Source organism: Balaenoptera musculus, chromosome 3, assembly GCF_009873245.2.
Source record: "Balaenoptera musculus isolate JJ_BM4_2016_0621 chromosome 3, mBalMus1.pri.v3, whole genome shotgun sequence".
Taxonomy (NCBI): domain Eukaryota; kingdom Metazoa; phylum Chordata; class Mammalia; order Artiodactyla; family Balaenopteridae; genus Balaenoptera; species Balaenoptera musculus.
In genome coordinates, this window is record NC_045787.1 from 124,333,547 (window position 1) to 124,355,532 (window position 21,986).

At 44.1% G+C, this 21,986-nt stretch overlaps 1 protein-coding gene and 1 long non-coding RNA gene across 2 annotated transcripts in view; one reads left to right on the plus strand and one right to left on the minus strand.

Moving 5' to 3' along the window:
• Positions 1–21,986, minus strand: part of SH3TC2 (SH3 domain and tetratricopeptide repeats 2) — a 62,484-nt gene that overhangs the window by 15,929 nt on the left and 24,569 nt on the right. Inside the window, exons 5-12 of the mRNA XM_036847720.1 lie at positions 20,895–21,038; positions 19,640–19,841; positions 18,789–18,862; positions 16,104–16,299; positions 11,009–11,142; positions 8,179–8,220; positions 6,357–8,054; positions 6,065–6,245 (exon numbers count right to left, since the gene is read on the minus strand). Of these exons, the coding sequence (XP_036703615.1) occupies positions 6,065–6,245; positions 6,357–8,054; positions 8,179–8,220; positions 11,009–11,142; positions 16,104–16,299; positions 18,789–18,862; positions 19,640–19,841; positions 20,895–21,038 (2,671 nt within the window). The remainder of the gene's footprint in view (positions 1–6,064; positions 6,246–6,356; positions 8,055–8,178; positions 8,221–11,008; positions 11,143–16,103; positions 16,300–18,788; positions 18,863–19,639; positions 19,842–20,894; positions 21,039–21,986) is intronic.
• On the plus strand, positions 553–18,450 carry LOC118892789. Its single transcript, XR_005019345.1, has 3 exons — positions 553–637; positions 2,682–2,687; positions 18,430–18,450. It is a non-coding gene; the product is annotated as an uncharacterized LOC118892789 (long non-coding RNA).

Consider the following 21,986-nt stretch of genomic DNA (forward strand, 5'->3'; position numbering starts at 1 on the left):
ACTGTATGCTGTCTACAAGAGATACACTTTAGTTTCAAAGACACAAATAGATTAAAAGTAAAAGTATGGAAAACTTTTGGATACACCATCCAAAAAGACCTTGAGTGGCTATACTAATATCAGATAAAAATAACAAAATTGCCACGAAAGACAATAAAGAAAAGTTTATAATGATAAAAGAGTCATTCCATTAGGAAGACATAACAATTAGAAAAATAATGCATCTAAAAATAGAGCCTCAAAGTACATGAAGAAAAAGCTGACACACTTGAAGGGAGAAATAGACAATTCAACCACAATAATTGGAGATTTAAATACCCCACTTTCAATAATGGATAGAGCAACTAGACATAAGAACAAAAGGAAATAGAAGACTTTAGCTATAAATCAATTAGACCTAACAGACATCTCTAAAAACGATGCAATGAATGGCAGATACACATTCCTCTCAAGTGCGCATGGAACATCCTCCAGAATAGACCATATGGTAGGCCTTTCTCAATAAATTTAAAAGGAAATCATACAAAGTATGTTCTCCTACCACAATTGAATGATATCAGAAATTGATAACAAAAGGAAATTTGGTAAATTCACAAGTATGTGAAATTTAAACAACACACTCCTAAATAACCAAGGGGTCAAAGAAGAAATCACAAGGGCTATTAGAAAATACTTTGAGATGAATGAAAACAAAAATACAACACACCAAAACTGGAGTAAATGGAGTGAAAGCAGTGATCAGAGAGAAACTTGTAGCTGTAAATATTTACAGTAAAGAAGAAGAAAGATCTCAAATCAATAACCTAACATTCCACCTTAAGACACTTGAAAAAAAAAGAGCAAAGTAAAACCAAAGCAAGCACAATTAAGAAAAATAATAAATATTAAATCAGAAAAAAAGACATAGAGAATAGAAAAACAATAGAGAAAATCAATAAAATCAAAGGTTGGTTCTTTTAAAAGCTTTCTTAAAAGGCAAATCTTTTGTTAGTCTGATCAAGAAAAATAAGATAAAAGACTAGGAACTAAAGTGGTGACATTACTACTAACAGAAATAATTACAGAAATAAAAAGAATACATACAAAAATCAGCTGTATTTCTATACACTGTCAGTGAACAATCTGAAAGTGAAATTCAGAAGACAATTCCATTTACAATAGCATCAAAAACTACTTCAGAATATTTAACAAAAGGAGTGCAATAATAATATTCTAAAACTACAACACACTGTTGAAAGGGGTTAAAGCATACCTAAGTAAATGAAAAGACATTCCAGGTTCATGAATTAGAAGGCATGATGCTGTTAAGATGGCAATATTACCCAAATTGATCTACAGAGTCAACATTATCCCTATCAAAATCCCAGCTGGCTTCTTTGCAGAAATTGAAAGCTGATGCTAAATTTCATATGGAAAGGCAAGGGACCCAAAATAGCCAAAACAACCTTGAAAAAGAATAACAAGTTTGGGAGACTCACACTTCCCAATTTAAAACTTACCATGAAGCAATAATAAACACAATAGTGTAGTCTGGCGTAGGCCAGACATATAGATATATATGGAATAGAATTTAGCACCCAGAAATAAACCCTTACATTTATGGTCAATTGATTTTAAACAAGGGTGCTGAAAACATTCAATGGGGAAAAATAATTTTTTCAACAAGTGGTACTTGGGCAACTGGATATTCACACAAAAGAATCAAACTGGACCCCTATCTCACACCATAATCAAAAATTAACTCAAAACAGCTGATTGACCCAAATGTAAGGGCTCAAATGACAAAACTCTTAGAGGGAAACAAAGAGGTAAATTTTTGTGACCTTGGATTAGGCAACGATTAAAAAAATAGATAAACTGAACTTCATCAAAATTAAAAACACTTGTGCTTCAAAAGATGCCATCTAGGAAGTGAAAAGCAAACACATGGATTGGGAGAAAATATTTGGAAATCATGTATCTGATAAGAGATTTTTACCAGAATACATAAAGAACTCTTACAGCTCAAAAATTAAACGACAAACAACACAAAAACGGGGCAAAGAATTTAAAGAGACATTTCTCCAAAGATATACAAAAGACCAGTAAGCACATGAAACAAAGGTCAACATCTTAGTATTAGGGAAAGTAAATCAAACCCACAATGAGATATCACTTCATACCTAACAGGACGGCTAAAATAAAAAAGACACACAATAACAAGTATTAGCAAGAATGTGGAGACATTGGAGCCCTCATACGTTGCTCAAAGGAATGCAAAATGGTGCAGCTACTTTGGCAGTTCTCCAAAAGTTTAACTATAGAGTTACCATACAACCCTGAAATTCCGCTCCTAGGTACATACACAAGAGAAGTGGAAAAATATATTCACACAAAAATTTGTTCAGGAATGTACACAGCAGCATTAATCATAATAGCCACAAAGTTGCAACAACTCAAATGTCTTTCAACTTATGACTAGATAAGTAAACGTGATATATCCACACAGCAGACTAATACTCAGCAATAAAAAGGAATGAAGTACTGAAACATGTGACAACATGGATAAACCTTGAAAACATTACCCAAAGTGAAAGAAGCCAGTCACAAAAGGCTGTATCTTGTATGATTCCATTTACATGAAATGTTCAGAATTGGCACATCCATAGAGACAGAAAGTAGATTAGTGGTTGCCAGGCTAGGTAGGGGTGGGTTAATGAGAAGTGACTACTAATGGGTATAGGGTTTCTTTTGGGAGCCATGAAAATGTTCTGAAATTAGACAGTGGTAATGGTTACAAAACTCTGTGAATATGCTAAAGATCACTGAATTGTATATTTAAAAGACAATTTTATGGTATATGATTACATCTCAATAAAGCTATTATAAAAAGCTCAATTCAGGGCATTCTTCTATAAGAGTCCTGAGTAACCAGCCTCTACTTGAATACTTGTAATGGTAACACACTCTCTCCCACATAGGGTAGACTGCTCCATTTTTGGACAGTTCTTTTGAAAATTGTTTTCCTAACCATTAAATTCCCCACCATCTACCACAGTACCCAGTACATCAGAAGGGCTCCTGTAGTGGGATAAAATTCTGGATCAACATTTCATAGTGATATTTTTAAATGAAAAAAGTAACATGAGAGTATATTATGTAACAGAGCTTCTATCATAATCCCATTTAAGTAACTAAAAATGTGCAAATTATATATACCTAACATATATTTAATATAGAGAATATGTATCATATATAATCTTTCATATGTATAGAATATTTCTTGACGGATATTTAAAAATCTTTAAGTAGTTACTTCTGAAGAGTCTTAGGGAAAGGGAGGTTGCAATAAGACCTTTATTTTTCAACTATAACCTTCAGTACTGGTTTAATTTTTTTTTTTTTTTACCATAAGCAAATATTGTAATAGAATTTTAAACAATTTAAATTTTAGGAAAAATATTTATTTTTGATTTGGGTGGTAATCCCTGATATTCCAGTTCACTATCTGTTATTTGGGTCCTTATCAGTGCAAACTCCCTGAGAAAAGACCCACTCTGTTCTGTAGCTAATGCTCTGTAGGCCAGGTTTGAAACAGGCGGCTGGAAAGGGCATCTGAGGTTCCACTGACAGCCGTCTGACGACTGTAATTGTCACTGAAGACCAGAAAGTCTGCCTCCAAGTTGCAAGCACCGTTTTTCCCTGACCTGAATCCTGAGCAAAGAAACCAAGGGCTCCCTCGGGCAAACTCCCTCATTCTCCATCTTAATCTCCTCCCCGGCAGCCAAGTCAGCCAAGTCAGTGTGCAGCCTGCAGCTCAGGGCTGTAAGCTAGTGGACTAAATAAATAATTTACTAACTACTTGGCTGCCCACACAAACATGTATGTCTCCCTGTTCTATGCTAGACATGAGGTCTGCCCAGATGGAGTTTATAGTCACCTACATCAAGACCTTCTGAAGCTACTGCAGAGTCTTTCAAAACCCCAAAAAGTTTAGGTCTCTGATCTTGAAGCCCCTCATCTTTAAGAATCTGCCTCCAAACTTCAAGACTCTCTGGAAGAATTCTTATACTAATAGGGCTAGTGCCGGTGTCAGCATAGCACAGCTGGCTGGTCCTAGACCTAACATTTTAGAACTAGAAGGCACCTCATTCAATTTAACCTTATAAATGGGGCAACCAAGAGACTTATTTAAGGACATGTTATTAGCTCATGGCAGGCTCAGGTTTCCTGACTCCTAATCCAGTTTTGGTCATTCCTCTCCCTGCTCTGTGGCCTGTGACTTCCTCCTTCCTTCCTTGCTTTCTTGGAGCAAGCGCAGCCCCACTCCTTCTCTCCTCTCTATCACTCCCATCACCTAAGAAGTCCAGTGGTCCTTCACACTGCCTTAAGACAGGCCTCTGCACTCTGTGTTGAGAGCATCCAGGGCTTACTCTTTGGCTTCCCCCTTAGGATTTCAGTGGGTTTTGACAACTGGAGGTGGGAGGAAGGCTGTGAACAAAGGATGGCAGTTGGGTAGGTGGACTGGACAGTGATTAATCAGAGACTGAACTTGTACACAGGGAGGGGTGGCAATAAACCTGACACATATTTGCCCCCCATACTCCAGTCCCTTAAAAGTCAGCTTTCCTCAAGCCCATTCTCACTATTCCTCACCATGAATATATGACTATTTCATCTCTAAGGTTAATTCAAGCCTACCTTCTGGATCTGCTCCAAAACCATACAAACTCCTAGGGTGCTCTGAACAGAAGCATGGTACGGCTGGGGCCAGACTTCCTGTCCCCTCACAGGCTGCAAGGATCCAAAACTCCCTTCCTGGGACTAAAGGCAACGGGATATTTGGAGGATACCTGATTCTTATAAGAGAGGCACGAGATGAGGGAGAGGGAGACAGAATGGGAGAGAGAAAGAGAAAGAGAGAATTCATTATCTGATTATTGGTGATCTGATTGACCAGGTGCCCAAGTTACCACGTTGCCTAGAAAAGCAAAAATTGTCATTTAAATAGCTTCTCCTCAATCACCTCTCTCTGCTCAACACTAGCAATTATCCCTGCTCTGCATTAGAAGTCATTCATAATTATGAATACAATGTTACAATGCTAATCTGTCACAAAGTGAAATTTAATATCTTGCAAACCATGCAGAATTTAATGGAATCAATTAAAGGCTTGTTAGAAAGCAGAACTGCAGGCCATGTCACTGGCAAATGAGGATCAGGCAGATCTGACCAGTAAACAGATAGAAAAGGGAAAATCAGCAAGAGGTGGCAGGATAATCCACTTGAGAATAATTTAAATATCAAAGGGTGAAAAAAAAGGCTTGGATAAAAAGTTAAGTTTTGGGATATTTTTGCAAAAATGAGTCTTTCTAAGAGAGTGCTAAAAGTCAATCACAAAACAAAGGAGGTTTAATTGTGCTATTATACAGTTTTGTCAACACAATTAAGCTGAAAAGTTAACAGTTCTTTTGTTGTGTATTTATTCTACAACTTAGTGCATAGTTGCGATTGTAACCTAAGCTTCTTAACTAAAAAGTGAAAATGAACTTAGTTTCGTTTCCAGTTTCATTTTAAAGATAAGTTTCCAATCAAAAATTTTTACTGTGAAATTTTACACCCCTGCTTTCTGTGCATTTATTTACGTTGGTCCTTTCTCTAATACCAACTTCCTCAGGTAACGAAGACCTCCTGAGGGTTCCACGGTCCTCAGTGTAACTGCCACCTCTCTGAATTATGCACCCTCAGCCACATTCACTTGATGGGTTGTTACAGAAACACACGGGTAATTGTAACATAACCAACATGACTGAGCCCTGTCTACCAGGCACTGTTCCAAGTGCCCCATGTGCATTAACTGGTGAGGAAGCGGAGGCACAGAGAAGTGTAAAAACTTGCCCCAAGTCACACAGCTAATAAGTGATGGATGGCACTGAGTTTGCAATGTGGCTGCAGAGACCACTTTCTTTTCCACGATGCCATAAACATATCATGTGCATTTGGACTTGACTTCGCGAGGGAAAGAATACTGATTCTCCTTAAGGAAGAAAAGATGTTCTAGAATTATCCCTGAGCCTGGACTCACCTGGCCGTATTTAGGTTCCGATAGAGCTGCCCAAGGGACTCCAGCAGCCTCCCCTCCATCTCCCGGTCCCTGAGTTGCTGAGCCAGGGCCAGCCAGTGCTCGTGGTAGGTGATACATGCCTCGGGGCTTGGGGACACAGAGCTGTAGAAATGGCAGAGGGATTTGGTGACCTGAAGCTGACCTGAACATAAAGCAGGAACATGGATGAGATGACTGGAGATAGGACAAAGGAAAAAACGACTTCTAACACTCTTCTCTGAAGCATCCCAGCAGCAGCACGGGATATACTCACTCTTTAGGTGTTGATGCCTTAATCCGAACAGCAATGCCATTTCATAACAAAAGCGGCCACTGGCCAGCTGGCGTCGATAGATCTCAACTTGGGCCAACCAGAGAAGCACCTGTACTAATTCCATGTCTGTCTCCATGCTGGCCTGGAGTTTAGAATAGAGTTGCACAGCCTGCAGAAGATAGTCCCTGGCTGGCTGCTGAGTCCAGGATTTAAGGGTCAGATGGCCAAGATTGGCCAAAGCCACCGCCTGGTTGCGCACATCCCTTGCCTCCTGAGCTCTGTTCAAGGCCCGAAGATAGCTGTTGGCTGCCCTGTTCACCCGGCCTTCACCTTGAAGCGCAAGTCCCAGGAGGTTATGGACCACTCCCTTTCGGGTAACACTCTCTGTCTCCTTCAGGGAGTATAAGAGTGGCTCGAGGATGTCCAAAGCCTTCTTTGCCCGGCTGGCTAAGAGATAGGCCCACGCCAAGCAGAGGGAAGACTCAAAAGCTTCCTGCTCACTCAGCAGCTGGCCTAGCATCAAGGCTTGGCTCAGGTAGTGCACAGCACCATCAGGAGACCTATGCTGGAGGTACACTTTGGACAGGATGAGACACAGGGTCCTCCGGGTCCGCTCATCCACCTGCTCCTCACAGGCAGCCAGGGCCTGCCTGAGTGCTGGGCACGCCAGGGCAGAAACTTCACCCCAGATCGGGGAGGGGATGCCAAGGAGCTTGGTGGTGTTCTGGAGGACCAGGTGGACCTGCCAAATTGGAAGGGCCATCCCTTGGGTGCTCTGAGTGCCCCGTTGCCGGACAGAAGCCACTGCAAGGTGTGGTAGATATTTCTTGTCATAGAGAAAACTCAAGATAGTGGCTGCAGCATCCGAGGTGGGAGGATGTCCAGAGAGGAGCTGCAGGCGCTCAGCGAAGGGCAGGACCTCGTCGTGCCGGCCGAGGCTTAGGAGCAATCGGACGGCCAGGAAGCAGGCTCTGGCCTCCAGGGGGCAGCTGCCCGACACGATGCCCTGTCTCAGCACATAGGCCACCACATCCAGCTCGTTCTTGGCACTATACTCCCGGTCAGGCAGGCAGACCAACATGGCACCTGCCTTTTCCAACAGGCCCGAGCCTTTATGTCTCAGCCTCTGCCTCAGGTAGATGGCCGCCAAATTGATGTACAGGGCAGCCACCAAGGATAGGTCCTTAAATGCCCCGTTGAGAATGTGGATGGCCTCCTCAAAGTACACCCTGGCCTGAGAGAGTTTGACCTTCCTAACACTTAGCCGGCCCAGGAGGAAGCAGAGCCGGGCATGGGCCCAGGTCATGTGGCTCCGCTTGGCCCACTTCCTCGAGGCCTCCAGGTAGGCCACGAGCTCATCCTCCTCAGAGTAGCTGTAAAAGGAAGTTGTGAGGAAAGAGAAGGAAAAATCATAGAGGCTCTTAAAGTGGTCAGCATAACCCTCGTGATCCAGAAAAGCCAATATGGGGGTGAAGTTCTCAGCCTCCTCCTCCTCCTGACCGGTGTTCAGGTCCATGAGCAGTTCCGGGTCATCGAGGTCATCAGGCTCTGGCAGGTGATAGGTGTCTGAGGAGGCTGAAAGGAGCTCCTCCTCCAGGCTGGAGTCCTCGGAGCTGCTGGACTGTCTGGAGCCCACGGCCTGATGCTCCTCCCAGGCTCCACCAGGCCGGGTCTCCTTGAAGCCTTCGGGCTGGGACGCTGTAAGGGACAGGCAGAATTGAGCAACCCTAAGTACCTGCAACTATGGTGGCCAGCTCTTGGCAAGAGGCCAGGACGCTATCCTGCAGGACTGGAGGTCAGGTTCAGCATGATCTCTACTCACCGCTCAGATCGTTTGGAAGACTCTGGATGGATTCAAACCCACCTGGATAGAGATGAAGGACGAACCTATGTTAGGTCAGAATGGCCCAGTATGCTTATGCCTACAGGTGCTCCCTGACCAGTGGCCCCTTAGGACACTTTGTGTTTCAGTTTCAGACCATCTGCCACCCCTAAGGTACTAGGCAGCATCTTCCCTTCACCATCAATGCTGCAGGGACCTGAAGATCATCTTGTTTAACCCACTCACCTTACAGTTGGGAACTGAGGTAGAAATGAGAACAGAGTCAGAGAAGAAAAGCCAGAAACATGAGCTCTATGACAAGAGGTGTGGGTATGGGTGGGGGGGCAGGAGGTGGAATCTGAAGGCCCAAATGTCTCAGCAAGTTTATGACAAAGCCATGAACAGAACTCCAAGGGCAGCGCACTTTGTGGCACGTGGCACTGCCTCCCATTTATGTGTGTACAGCCTTCCTTCTTCCTTCCTCCATTCATTCATCATCCATCCACTCAACAGACAGATTCAGTGTGCACAATGTGCTTTGTAAATTTGACAGGATGAGGTGACCAAATGTAAATAATGAAGAAAAGAAGGTAAAGAATCATCTGCAGTTCCTAAGTTTTGTTCCCTGAAGTACCTTGGTGGGATGAGGTGGGAGAAGGGACGATCTTGAGCGGTTTTAGACGTTTTGAGTTTGCGGAACTTGCAGGAGTTCTAGCAGAGAATGAAATAGATCTGCGGCCAAGGAGAAAAATGGAGACTTGCAAATATGGATTTGTGACTGACAACAGGTCACAAAGAGTGGGTCAAAGTCCCAGAAGAAGGATTTGGAAGGAAACACAAAGCAGGTGGGGGAGGAGTGGGGAGAGGGGATTTGTGAATGAGTCAGAAAAACTTCAGCATTTACTTGCAGATGGGAGCCAATGAAGGAGACTGAAAAGGCAGTCTGTAAAGAGAAAAGAGGAGTCACAGAGACCAAGGTGGCTTACAGTGCAGCCACCTAACATAACAAAAGTGAAATAAGACAAGGTGAGAACCAAGAAGACAACCTGGGGTTTGGCAGCAAAGAAGTTGACCCCCTTGGCTAAAGCAGCCACAGTGGAGCTTGTGGAGGCGAAGGCCAGGTTCATGCTCCATAGGACAGGGGCTGCTAGAAAGAAGATTCTACCTCTTCCTGGCAAAGAAGCAATAGCCAGCCACCTGTGCCTGCACTCTGAGCTCTCCGGTGTACTTTGAGGGTAGCAGGCCCCTCACCAAGTCAAGCCTTCACTTGCTATTCTCTAGGGAAGGCTTCTTCTGTAAGTGTCATTGCACATACTTAAGATCTGCAACCCCCAAAGGTCCCACAGCCAAACACAGCAGAGCTAGAGAGCTGGGCTCTGGAGAGCTGTTCATGCACCTGGCCCTCCCTGACGTTGCGGAACACGTGCCAGTCTTATGCAGTCATTTCTCTGCAGGCCAGGACCACCGAGAGCACAATGATGCATGAGTTACCAAAAAAATGCTTCCTCTGGGAAGAAGAATTACAGGGCATAGGCCTTGGGGGAGTTGGAATTTACCAATAGGATGCACCCTCTGCTGGTTGCCTTGGTGCCAGGGATAGCCTGTGCAGCCATAAGGCATAGCCCTGCACCCAGCAGAGCTGCACTCCTGGTCTGTAGATAAGAGCTAATGGGCTGCCTGAGACCTGCCCCTGGACCTCTCTCAACCACTGGATCAACGATTGGCAGATACCCTAGATCCAAGCCTGTAGCCACCCTGCCTTCAAGGCAGACCCCAAGTAGTCCTTGATTTTTAGGCTTTTCAGACCTCCTGCCTACCGGGCTGCATTCACAGCTTCAGCTTCCTGGCTCAGCCTGGTGGGGCAGTGTGATCGGCTTGTGGCAAGAAAGTGCTGCCAGGGCTGGTGCTGATGCCTGGGTGAGGTGCTCTTCACAAATGTTCCTGTGCCTGGGAGAAACTCTCCAATTCCCATCTCTGCTCCAGGAGCTGGCCTGAGGTTCCCTTCTGCGGAATCTCTGGCTGCACCCATGAAATGCATGCCATCTAATCTGGCCATACAGGAGTAGACACAACATCACCATCACTGAAGAGATAGGAGAAACAGGAATCCTTCCTCAAACCCTGTCAGTGAATGCACTTCCTGACACAGAGCAGTGGGCCCCTCCCAAAGTAAAAGAAAAGAGTATCATTCATTCACTCAGTCAGTCATTCAGACACTGCTGAAAACTGTGCTAGGCACTGAGGTCCCTCACCCACCCAAAGCTAACACACCCAACAGTCCAATGTCATTTTGTGTCAGGGGCAGTGTGGTGAAGTAGGGATTGTCCTGACGAGAAGATAGGGGAGGGCAGTTCTTATCCTGGCCCAGGCACTAATTCACTTGGGCCTCAGTTTCCTAATCTGTAAAATAAGAGAAGTCATCTCTTAGGGTCCTTCTAGCTATGACATTCTATGGCTCCACCTTTATTATTGGGGAGCCAGACCTACTTCAGCCCTAGAAGGAAAACCCTCAGCCACAACTCAGGAAGTTTTCTTCTCCAGGATTAGAATGGGAGGCTCAATATGGCCAGCCTCCCATGCTATAGCGGAGTTGATTTCATCACATCTCAGAGTTTCTAGGCAGCAAGTCCCCCTCAACTCCAGAACTGTCTGAAATGCAAAGTGAAAATGCTGCTAATCAAATATAACCCAGGTCGTCAACTCAACTGTGGTCATAGCCTCACATTCGTGCATAGGATTATACTTCAGAGATATTCTGTTTCTAGTTAGGAACACTCCCTTAATCTTGAGGAGCTTGGGCTTTCACAGGGTCTGAGGAGTGAACACTCACTAAGCCGGTAGACAGATGTTATGTCAGTCTGAGCAAGCGTGTGGAGGAAGCTGGCACACTCAGCTTTCCTGTCACTTCCCGGGACCCCCAGAGAGCATCTTTCCTCATCACTGAAAAAGGTGGAGTTCTTGCTCCTGTATTAAGGCAAAAGACATGGACACAGATCAGTGCAAGGTTCCAGACACGACCCCTTCTCTTTTCGCCCTAGGATGTAGTGAAAGACACAGAGAAGCCATCAACCCACGTGCCCAGAGCTGAACTCAGACTCCTCATCTCACTGTTGTGTAATGTATTTATCTATACTGCCAAGGAAGAAGAGCTGGTAGCACCTTATCTGTGCAGAACTGACCTACGCCGTTGCTGAATTGATCAAAGTGGCAATGAAAACACCCCTCCTGTCAAAACTGCACCTCCCAAGAAAAACAAAGCCCCTTCCTTCGACTCCTACCATTCTTTGAGACCACATGGTGACCACTTTTAAGGGAAGAAATAGGAACTGGATGCCCTAAATGTAAGAGTTGGAAAAGGACCATTAAAAGATGTTTCTTTGACAGGTTATTTCAAGAAAACACTCGGGACTAATGACACAATCTAGAGGAACAATGGAGAAAACTTGACTATGGTCAGAACGAACCTTTCACATTGGATGTTGACATCTGATTCCATGACACAGAACAGTGTTATGTAGCATTAAGATAGAGAAAGAAGGCTAAGGTGTGGGAAGGCGGTAGAAGGAGGGCCAGGGGGCTGGAAGAAATGATTATACAGTTCTATATATTCACTCTATTGTATAAACTAATTGTTAAAACTAATTTGCTCACTAGAGGTCTGTCATAGAATCAAAGAATATGAAAATTAGAAGTGCCTTGGAAAGTATTCAGTCCAGTACCTATCTGGACAACACTTAATATCTCTTTCAGTTCTAAATATTCTTCAAACTTCAGCATCCAGTTTTAAAACAAAAATAACTTAGAAGCCCAAGAGTTAACAACAGCTAACACTTGGGGGGGGCTTATTATGAATCACACACTATTAACTCATTTAATCTATGCAGTTGCCCTATGATACAGGTACTATTCTTATCCCCTTTCTACAGAGGAAAAGACTGAGGCACAGAAAAATAAAGTTGGTGGTTAGGGAGCCGTAGAGCAGGATGTAAGCAGGATGTAAGAAGAGGTTCTCTCTTTCAAGCAGGGTTAAGGGAGGGTCTGGGACGGAGTGCCGTGGTCTGCCACTTACCCATTGTCCCCACAGCTCAGATAAATGCAATTTGAAAGTCAGTGATGAGAAAACTAGCCATTAATGTGAACTGCTCAAGGTCACACCTCTAATTAGTGGCAGAACTGGCACTAAAGCTGTGTCCTGACATCTATGGCTCTTGACACCACACTTACTGAACCCCCATCTCTCTGGCTTGACCTCCAGATTCTCCCCAGCACTCTAAGAGCTTCCATCCTCAAAAGAGCATGTAATTGAATTCTACATCTAAACTCATTTGAGATAAAAAGAATATGATCCCAAATTTCTGTAGAACACTTGCATTTTACAAAGCATTCCTGAATTTACTATTTCATTTACTCTTCATAATAACCCTATGATGTAGGTATTTTTATCCATATTTATAGATGAAGATGCAGAAAGTAATTTAGTGACACGCTCAGAATTACACAGCTAGAAAGTGGTAAAGCTGACACTGAAGCTGAGGTCTTCTGCCTCTGTGTCCACTGCCTCATGGCTGATCTGCTAACGTCCTGAGTCCCAGATACTTAGAGTCTAAGAAGCTTGACAAATTACATTAGGGCTTTCCCAGCATGGAGACAGGCTTAGAAGGAGTGTGGCAGAGCTTCTAGAAATACAGCAGGCTGACGTGCTCCACACAGGGCTACTGAGTCTTCAAAGTCACTCTGGCCAAATACAAACACTTTGTCTATTCGGATAGAAGGTCTGCCTGAGGTTTAAGAATGGGTTTTCCAGCTGCTGCTGCTGTGAAATTAGGTAGCTGATGTTGAAATCTGGGCTGTAAAAAAGGAAACCCACAAAAATTTGCTTCCGCGGATAAGCAGGATCCCTTTCCCATGTGTCAGAGGCAAAGACTAAATCTGACTCAGAAAACAGCTTCTGAGAAATTTCATTCTCAGTACACTGCCAGTTTGGTTAAATCAATAAATCAAAGAATACATGCATGCATACATATATACATTCATACATGCATACATATGTACAAACAGGGTACAAACACTTCAGGGAGTAATGCACCAGCACAGGGAGGGAAGCTGGGGGAAGAGGATGGAGATTTCAGCAAATGCTGGACCATCTTCAGAAACCTGACCCTAAACGAACACAGACTAAGAGTGACACCCAGTGGCCCGGTCACAGGGACAGCACAGCACACAGGGCTGGTTCCCAGGACTTCCACACCCTGGCTGCTGCTGGCACGTTGTTTGTGGGGTTTTCCTCCAATTGCTGTGTTTCAGGGGTATCTGTAATCTAGAGAGTGATTTCTAGAGTGTGCAATGAGCCAGTTCTCCTCTTCTCTCCCTCTCCCACCCCTCTGTCTCCCATCCACTTTCCCCTTCCCTACCGAATGCGCAATCTCTGGTGCATGGGGTCCCACAGGTGACCAGGTAGAGGCCAACAGGCAACTCTGTGCAAGTAAGGAGAAGGTTTCCTGCCACCACTTGGATACAGGGGATGATATTCTGCAGGGTGAGTGTATCCTGTACAACTAAGCCAGCTAAAATGTGATGATCAGTTTAATTTAGTAGTACTGGGTTATTGTCATTTGAGGCATGATATGAGGCACAGAAGTTCAATATAACTGATTAAATCTGATACCTGCCCCCAGTATCCTGTTAAAACTCCCTCTTAGAGATTACCACCCACAACAGTAACAGCACTAAGAGTTAATGCATATTGATCATACACACACACAAACACACACACTGTGCCAGGCACCATTCTAAGTGTTTTACATGTATCAGCTCATTTCAACTCAAGACAATCTTATGGGCAAATACTAATACTGTCTGCATTTTACAGAAGAGAAAACTGAAGCTTAGAGAAACAAATTAACATATCCAAAGTCACCCAGCTGGTAAGCTAATGGAAACACACAATGTGCTCACATGGCCATAAATGCCTTCCAGGAAGTCTGGCTCTGGAATTCTTTATTACTGACCTATGCTGCCGCCCAATGACCAGTGACCTCCCCAGGGTTAGTGACTTCTCAGTGGTCAATTTCAAAGGCCTTCCACAGTGTTAAGCATCCCCCACCTCCCACATGGCTGGTTCCTCCCGCTCAGCCGTCCTTCTTTCTTCCTCTGATACATTCTTTCTTCCTCTGCTCTATAAATGGTTCTTCCCCACGGAGTCTGTTCTTTTTATTCTTCCTCCCTTTCACTAGGACCTCAGCTGCAGGACTCTGTTTTTGAAAAAGAACCCTAGATTTAACATCAGCAATCTGCAATTCCAGACCCAAGCCATGGTTCAGCTGTTTCACTCCTGGGGTCCTCACCTACTCCTGCAGTAAATTGAGGGGGTAGTTTTAGCAGCAGTTCTCACCTGGGCTGCACACTAGCCCCACCTGGGGAGCTTTTACAACCATGGCTGCCCAGGCCCCACGCAGACCAATGAGAATGAACGGCTGGGGGCAGAACACAGGTATCCATATTTGTAAGCTCCCAGAATCTCTAAAGTCTGTTGACTGGTCCTAGCAGTGCCCTCTCCTCTCCATTCCCCTTGCCCCTTCCCAAATGCCCCTAACCTCAGCCTTCTCATTGGTCCCCTACCTCCAGGCTCTCCCCTGACCATGCACACCTCACCCAAAGCCAGGGTTGGCTTCCTAAACAGAAGTCCCAGTCCCATCATGTCACCCTTGCTCAGATACATTCAGTGGCTCCTCATGCCCTGCCAGGTGAAGGACAGGCCCATGGCATAGGCGTTTCCCGTCTTTCACATCATGGCCCCGCTGAGCCTTTGCCACACTAGCACCCTCCTGGTGACCCACCCCCAACAACACGAATCGTTCTTCAACATCCCCCTTACTTTCCTACCTGTGACCTCCTTTCCCTATTGACGTCTGTTGAAATGTCTTACACCGTGCAAAGCTGAACTCACATGTTACCTTTTTGAGGAAAGTTCTCTTGACACCCTTTATCTCCTTCTAAACTCCCATCGCTCTCCATACCTCCCCAGGAGCATAGTGAGTGATCTTCCTCTTACAGAGGTACCTGGGTTCCCACATTTCTGTGTAGGGAAAAATGACCTTCTCTCCCCTCTCCCTAAAAAGGACAGGGCTCAGAGGGAGCTTCTGCCCTTGGTCCACTCTCCTTAGTGGCTCTTTCCACAAGGGAAGGAGTTCCAGTCGGAGTGTTCAGAGCCTTAGGCATTGCTTGGGCCGTGTTTTCCCCATGTGGAGGGCTACAGTGTCTCAAGGTTAGCCACCAACTCTGTGTTCCCTCTTGTACTTCCTGGGCCCAGGCTTTCTACTGCTTGCTATCCCCGTGCAGGATGCCCACCCAGAGAGACCGGGCAGTACTCCAGCACTCCAGGACAGGGTGGAGGGAGCAGGCTGGCCACCTGCTGCTGACTGGTCATGTGGTGGCTCTGCTCCTCAGAACCAGCCCTTCTGTACTTAAGGCAGGAAAGAGTAAAAGAGGCACTCTGCCATCCTGGCCAACACTGCCTTCCCATACATTAAGCTTTCAGCAGACAGACCTACATGGGAGGGACTCTCCATTCACTAAGCTGGAGTCTATAGGTCCCTGTGTGTGTACTCCCCTGATGGGGCCCCTTGATTGGGTGGGAAGGGCTAAGAGCAGGCCCTGGGTTTGGGGGGGTGTGCTTCTCTCCTTGCACAGAGGAAGGCCTCAACGACCATCTGCTGAAATGAACTGAACTGACTCCTTCCCTGATCACTCATATTTTCTTTCCTATCACTCCTCATGTCGCCTTGATTGTCAGAATGTGCTCCTCTGCGTTCATGATACCAGGAAACCCTGAAGCTCATCTTCAAACCTGCTCAGAATGCGGCAGGACCACTGGGGAAGGTGGCCCTGCTCCAGCACATCCCAGAGGGTCTGTGTGTCATACTCACATTGGGGAATAAGAATCAGGATCTATGTTCCTGGTGGGGACAAAGCCCACTTCTCCTGAGAGCGCTGACTTCCCAATGAACCACTGAAGCCCAGGAATGACAAAGCCGATGATCTCAATGCTTTCTCCCTGGTGTAAATTCAGTTCATCCTTTTCTTCCCTCTCATATTCCTTCCAGGCCTTACATTTTCCTCTTCCTGTGGGAAAACAGCACACAGGTCAACCAAATAAGACAGAAACAGCTGAGCCTTCCACTAGCTTCCAATGTAATATGAAATGAAGAGTTCCCAGACTTTAGAACTTTAAGGACCAGTAAAATTTCTCCCCCGCTCAAAAAAAGAAATTGGCAGGAATGATATAGGGTAACTGGCTTTTCATTTGGCCAAGCTATGAAATTCAAAAAAGGAACTCCCATCCACTTTTACTATCATTTTATAAAAGAAATTTTAACAAACGTAGTAAATATAATCTCAGAATACTAGGTATACCTTAAAACAGAATAAAGGTAGCTTATGTCAAACTGAAAAGCTCACTATATTGCCTTACTTTGTCTGATTTGCCATTATCATGTAAACACTTTGTCATGGTTGGCACAGATCCACAGACCAGGGTGAGGACTACTGTAGGATCTCTCCATTTCCTTCTGGCTCTTTTGGCCACTACGACCTTCAGTCTCCCCAACTGTAAAATGGGGATAATGAGAATACCTGTCTCTTACAAATATCAGGAAGAGTTAAAGAGATAAAGTGCACAATGCCTGGTACCTAGGCAACCCTCAATACATGTTAGCCTCATATCACTGGCGAACAGAAAACAGCTGGTTACCCAGAGGGTTCTGGCAGACTCCTCTTCTGACTATGGTCACTACCCAGCTTGATCAGCTGCCAAGCTAGGATCTAGTAATGATATATTTATGAGAATTGTACTCTCCAGTTTACAGAGTACACTTACGTCCCTTTTCTCAGATCTTTCTGGGAGCCCCAAAGGGTAAGTAGAGCAACTACCAGAATCTCCTTTTTGTAGATTAGAAGGTGGAAGCACAGAGAGGGTACATGATTTGTCCAAGGAGTTTGTGTGTGAACTAGAACTTAAGTCTCTCCACTGCTGTTAACCCTTCTTTCCACTGATCCAGCTCTAGTTGAGGTAGCAGTTTTTATATGCCCCAGTTTCCATATTTGCTTTAGCTCCCCTGCTAAAGCTACTGGATTTTTTTTTCCTGACATTTTTGGTCAAGTTTCTGTTGATTGTGTCTTCAGAATCAGAAGTTCCCACTGCTTTGGTAGTATCTACCATGTGTTAAACACTTACAATGAGAGAAAACTGTACTAAGTGATTTACAGATGTCATTTAGTTTAGTTTCTCATGACAACATTTAAAGTTGGTTTTACAGTAACATTTTACTAATGAGGAAGTTGTGGCATTGTGAGAGCACATCATGAAGTGGCCGAGGTCACACTAGTTTTAAGTTGTGGGGCTAGAATTTGAACCCAGAACAGGACTTCACAGCCCCATGTTCCTAAAGACAAGGCCATACTGCCTCAGATAGCTAAAAGTCTTGTTTGTGGTTGATTATTAATTAGATCTAATGTCTGGGTCTCATAATTCCCTCTGTTTCTTTTTTTTTAAAGTGGTATTTGGGCTTAGAACTTTAAAAATCGCACTTTGTGCTAGGTGTGGGAAGGCAGCTCCAAGGATGAAGATGAAAGGAATGTATATTCTAGATACATAGAAAACATTAAATTTCCTTATCCAGCAGATACAAATATAGATATATGTGTATGTGTATATATTTATGTGTGTATGTGTATATATATACATACATACATACACATGTGTATAGAGATTACATAAAATGTATGCATGTATTTATACATATATATGTATGTATGTATTTCATCTATTCAACAAATATTTACTGAGCACCCACTATGTGCCAAGCATTCTTAATCTTCCTAAATTCAAGATTAACTTCACAAAACTCTGAAGGAAATTAGAAAATGTTTTGACTAGAGATTGAAAGCAGGCAGCCTGCAGGCCACATCTGGCCCACACAGGGCTTTTTTTTCCCACATATCTTTAAATCCCTATGGTCCCTACCATTCCCTAACATCTTCCCTCCAGGCCCTCCACGCATCTGTGTGTTCTGCCTGTCCCTGGAGGTATTTATATCTACAGTACAGCCCTCATCTGAGACCTCTCATTTCACAGGCAAGGAAACCCATGGGAACAGATGGTATAACTGGCTTCCCCAAATTCAGTCAGCAGCAGAGGTGAGACAGGAATTCACATGCACTGACTCCAAATCTGCCAATAAAAGGAGGAGGCAGGGCTTCCCTGGTGGCGCAGTGATTGGGAATCTGCCTGCTGGTGCAGGGGACACGGGTTCGAGCCCTGGTCTGGGAGGATCCCACATGCCGCGGAGCGGCTGGGCCCGTGAGCCACAATTGCTGAGCCTGTGTGTCTGGAGCCTGTGCTCTGCAACAAGAGAGGCCGCGATAGTGAGAGGCCCACGCACAGCGATGAAGAGTGGCCCCCACTTGCCACAACTAGAGAATGCCCTCGCACAGAAACGAAGACCCAACACAGCCATAAATTAAAAAAAAAAAAAAAAAAAAAAAAAAAAAAAAAAAGGAGGAGGCAGAGCAATATTATCTCCCTAATAATACTGCCTTCAACTCAGCCGTACCGATCTGATAGGAGCCTGTCCAATCCTTCTTCCTGGTAAGGCCACAGCTTCCTGGATAATTCTTTAGGAACCATCTGCCAATGGAAACATGGGGTTTGCAAACATGGATTTCAAAAAATTTGAACAGTGAGCAGAATAATCCATTAAAATGATGCTGCTGATGATAAGTATTATTGTGATTTTGGTTACTCTTATTATAATAGTGGGAAACATTTACTGAGAACTTACTTTTTATCAAGCACTGTGAAAAATAAAGAAGCTCAGCAGGCCTGGGATATCTTCTGGCTCAGCAATTAATTTTTCAGTTAAATATCTAACAAAGGATCCCATTCCATTCTCACTGTCAGATTCTCTGCCACACACAGAACCCACGGCCTGGAATCATGCTTACTGTCACTCTCTCTGTTTGAGTTTACAATATCTTCCAGCAAGGATTCTGGAACTTCAGTGTGAAAAACATCCCCTGATGTTTAAGGGGAGCTTATATAAAATGCAGATTTTTGGATCCAACCCCAAGAAAGTCTGAGCAGGGCCAGAGGGTATAGACTTCCAGTAAAATCCCCAGGCGACTCTGATACAAATGGTCCCCAGTCCCCACAGTGAGAAACACTGCATTGGAGACCAGGCAGTGTATTTCTTCTTTGGTACAATGTCCATCTGAAATTTTGAGTTGTCTCCATTTCATCTAATTGTGCAAATCTTGACTTAAAAAAATAACAAAAGATAAAAAGCCACCCAGGTTTGTTCCCTCCCTGGCACCATGGATGTCCACATCTGCAAATGTGCCTACTCTGTTCTGCAGACCTCAGTGCGCTCTGAGACCCTCTCCCAGGAGGTGAGTGGCTACTCACTGGTGGAAAGGGAGAGGCAGGGGTTCCAAGGCTGACACCGGCACCAAGCCCCGCTGACCCGTCACCAAGGACACGCCTTCCCACTCGAACTCGCTTTCAGCTGTCTTCACCGAGATTAACTCATTCTTGCAAAGTGTCAAATACTCCCCTTCCTTCTCAGCTGGCTGAGCCATGGAGCACGTGGCTCTGCAGAAGAAGTGACCTGCAGAGAATGAGAAAAGCTCTTTCCAAGGAGCAGCAGGAGGTGAAAATGGAGTATCCCGCTATGTGTATTTCCATCAGAGCCCAAACACTTTTCTTTCTGAAAGTAAAGTACACAGTCCAGGGGGAGGTACTACAAGAGGTCTTTGTGACCCCAGGAAAACTGGTACCAGGGAAAAAAGCCACTGAGAGAAAAGCCACTTAAAATAGACACCAAAAATTCCAAATAATTCTCAAGAATGAGGTTTAATTGGGACTTCACCTTGAGAAAAAAATGAAACAAGAGTTTATGAAAATATATTTAACAGGACTTCAGTTATAATTGCAACCTCATGCTTAATCTTAGGACCAAAAAAGAATAAATTAAGTTGATTTAGGTGAATATAATTTCTCCAACTAAATTTCACAGTCGTACAGTATGAAAGTTTTTCCTTATGATTCGTGCAAAACAATCAGAAAGGGAATCATTCTGCAAAATATTCTATGCAAATCTGGCTCTTTCACTGTGTCTATGATGTCATCAGTAATTAACCGGTTGGTTGCAGCCTTGATTGGATCCTTCCTTGTAAACAGACTGGTGGGTGCTCCAAGCAGTTCCCCAATATCACTTTCCTCGATCTCATGAAATCATGAAGGTTTTGCAAGATCTGCAATTTTATTTTACAATCAAATTATATCACATGTTTGGAATAGTGGTTCTCAATCTTGGATGCATATTAGAATAACCTGGGCAACTTTCAAAAAATACTGAAGCCTGACCCCCATCTCTAGAGATTAACTGGCCCCAGCTGAGCCCTGATATGGGCATCTTCTTAAAAATTCCCAGGTGGTTCTAACGTCAGACAATCAGTGAGACTGGCCTACATAGCTGTTCATGTGATATTGATGTTAAACTGAGAGAGATGTTTGAAGTAATATTATAACAGGTGGGTTCATTTGTGAATATTTTCATGTTTGAATGGTTTTTGCCTCCCTTTGTATCCTAATTATTTCAAGGACTCTGATAACATATATCCAGATAAGACCCCCATCCCCACCCCTACACCATGCTCACCTTCCTGGATCAGAAGTCCCAGGTATATTGTTTCCAGGTGTTTATCATCTACTGACACGTGGATCTCTGTATCCTCCACCAGTCGGCAGTTGAGCCAGTACTTGTGGTCAAAGAGGAGATGCTCCAGACACATGGATACGTAGCCTAAGAAGTCAAACCAACAAGATTCCTCAAGGGCATGATTTCTGCCATTAGCTGATCAATAGGGTGAGCAACTTCCCTCCTGAATTTCTCCCCCAGACCTCCATCCCTAATCTGACTCCACTTAACTGGAATTAGAAGAGCATAAGAGGGGTAGCTAGAAAATTTCTAAAATGAATTGATTCTTCTCAGCATCTATTGGGAAGTACAAATCATTTTAAAATGATATTTATTTTCAACATATTATGGGTCTCCATAAATGCATAATGAGATTATCAAACCAAGTTACTTTTTTATAATACATCCATGGAGGAATCTCCAAGATTACAATGTTGACACTGGGAGTTCCTGGTTCCCCCTTAAAGTTCTCCCGACCAAATTCGAATTCTTGTACCCCTCATGATGCAGTGGCTGGGGAGGTTCTCCATGGCCCACAAGTGAGTCAGGATTTACTTCAACATCCCTCTGACCCTGCCCCTCACCCCATGCCCAGTAAGATCTCACTTGTTAAAACCAGACTAAAAACTGTGCAAACTGCAAAACTGTAACAATTATGGATAGTATTTTACACATTCCTATAAATTTAAATTATTTGTATGAAAATTTTGCTTCTTTCTAGACTTCCTCACTTTCTTAAGATGCAGAACCTGTCTCCTTCCACTCTCTGTTGTGCTGATGTAGGCCCTGTGTATCTTCTATAATGGTGCTTCTCATACTTTAATGTGCACACAGATCACCTGGGGACCTTATTAAAATACAAATGCTGGCTCAGCAGGTCTAGGGTGCGGCCTAGGATTCCATTTTTCTAACAAAAGCCCCAAGTGACGCTGACGCTGCTGGTCCATGCAGCACACTTTGAATAACGAGGATCTCTAATGGTCACAGAAGGAGATGTGTTGAATGGAGAGCAGAAAAATCACCATGACTACAAGAGAAGAACTTATACCTTCT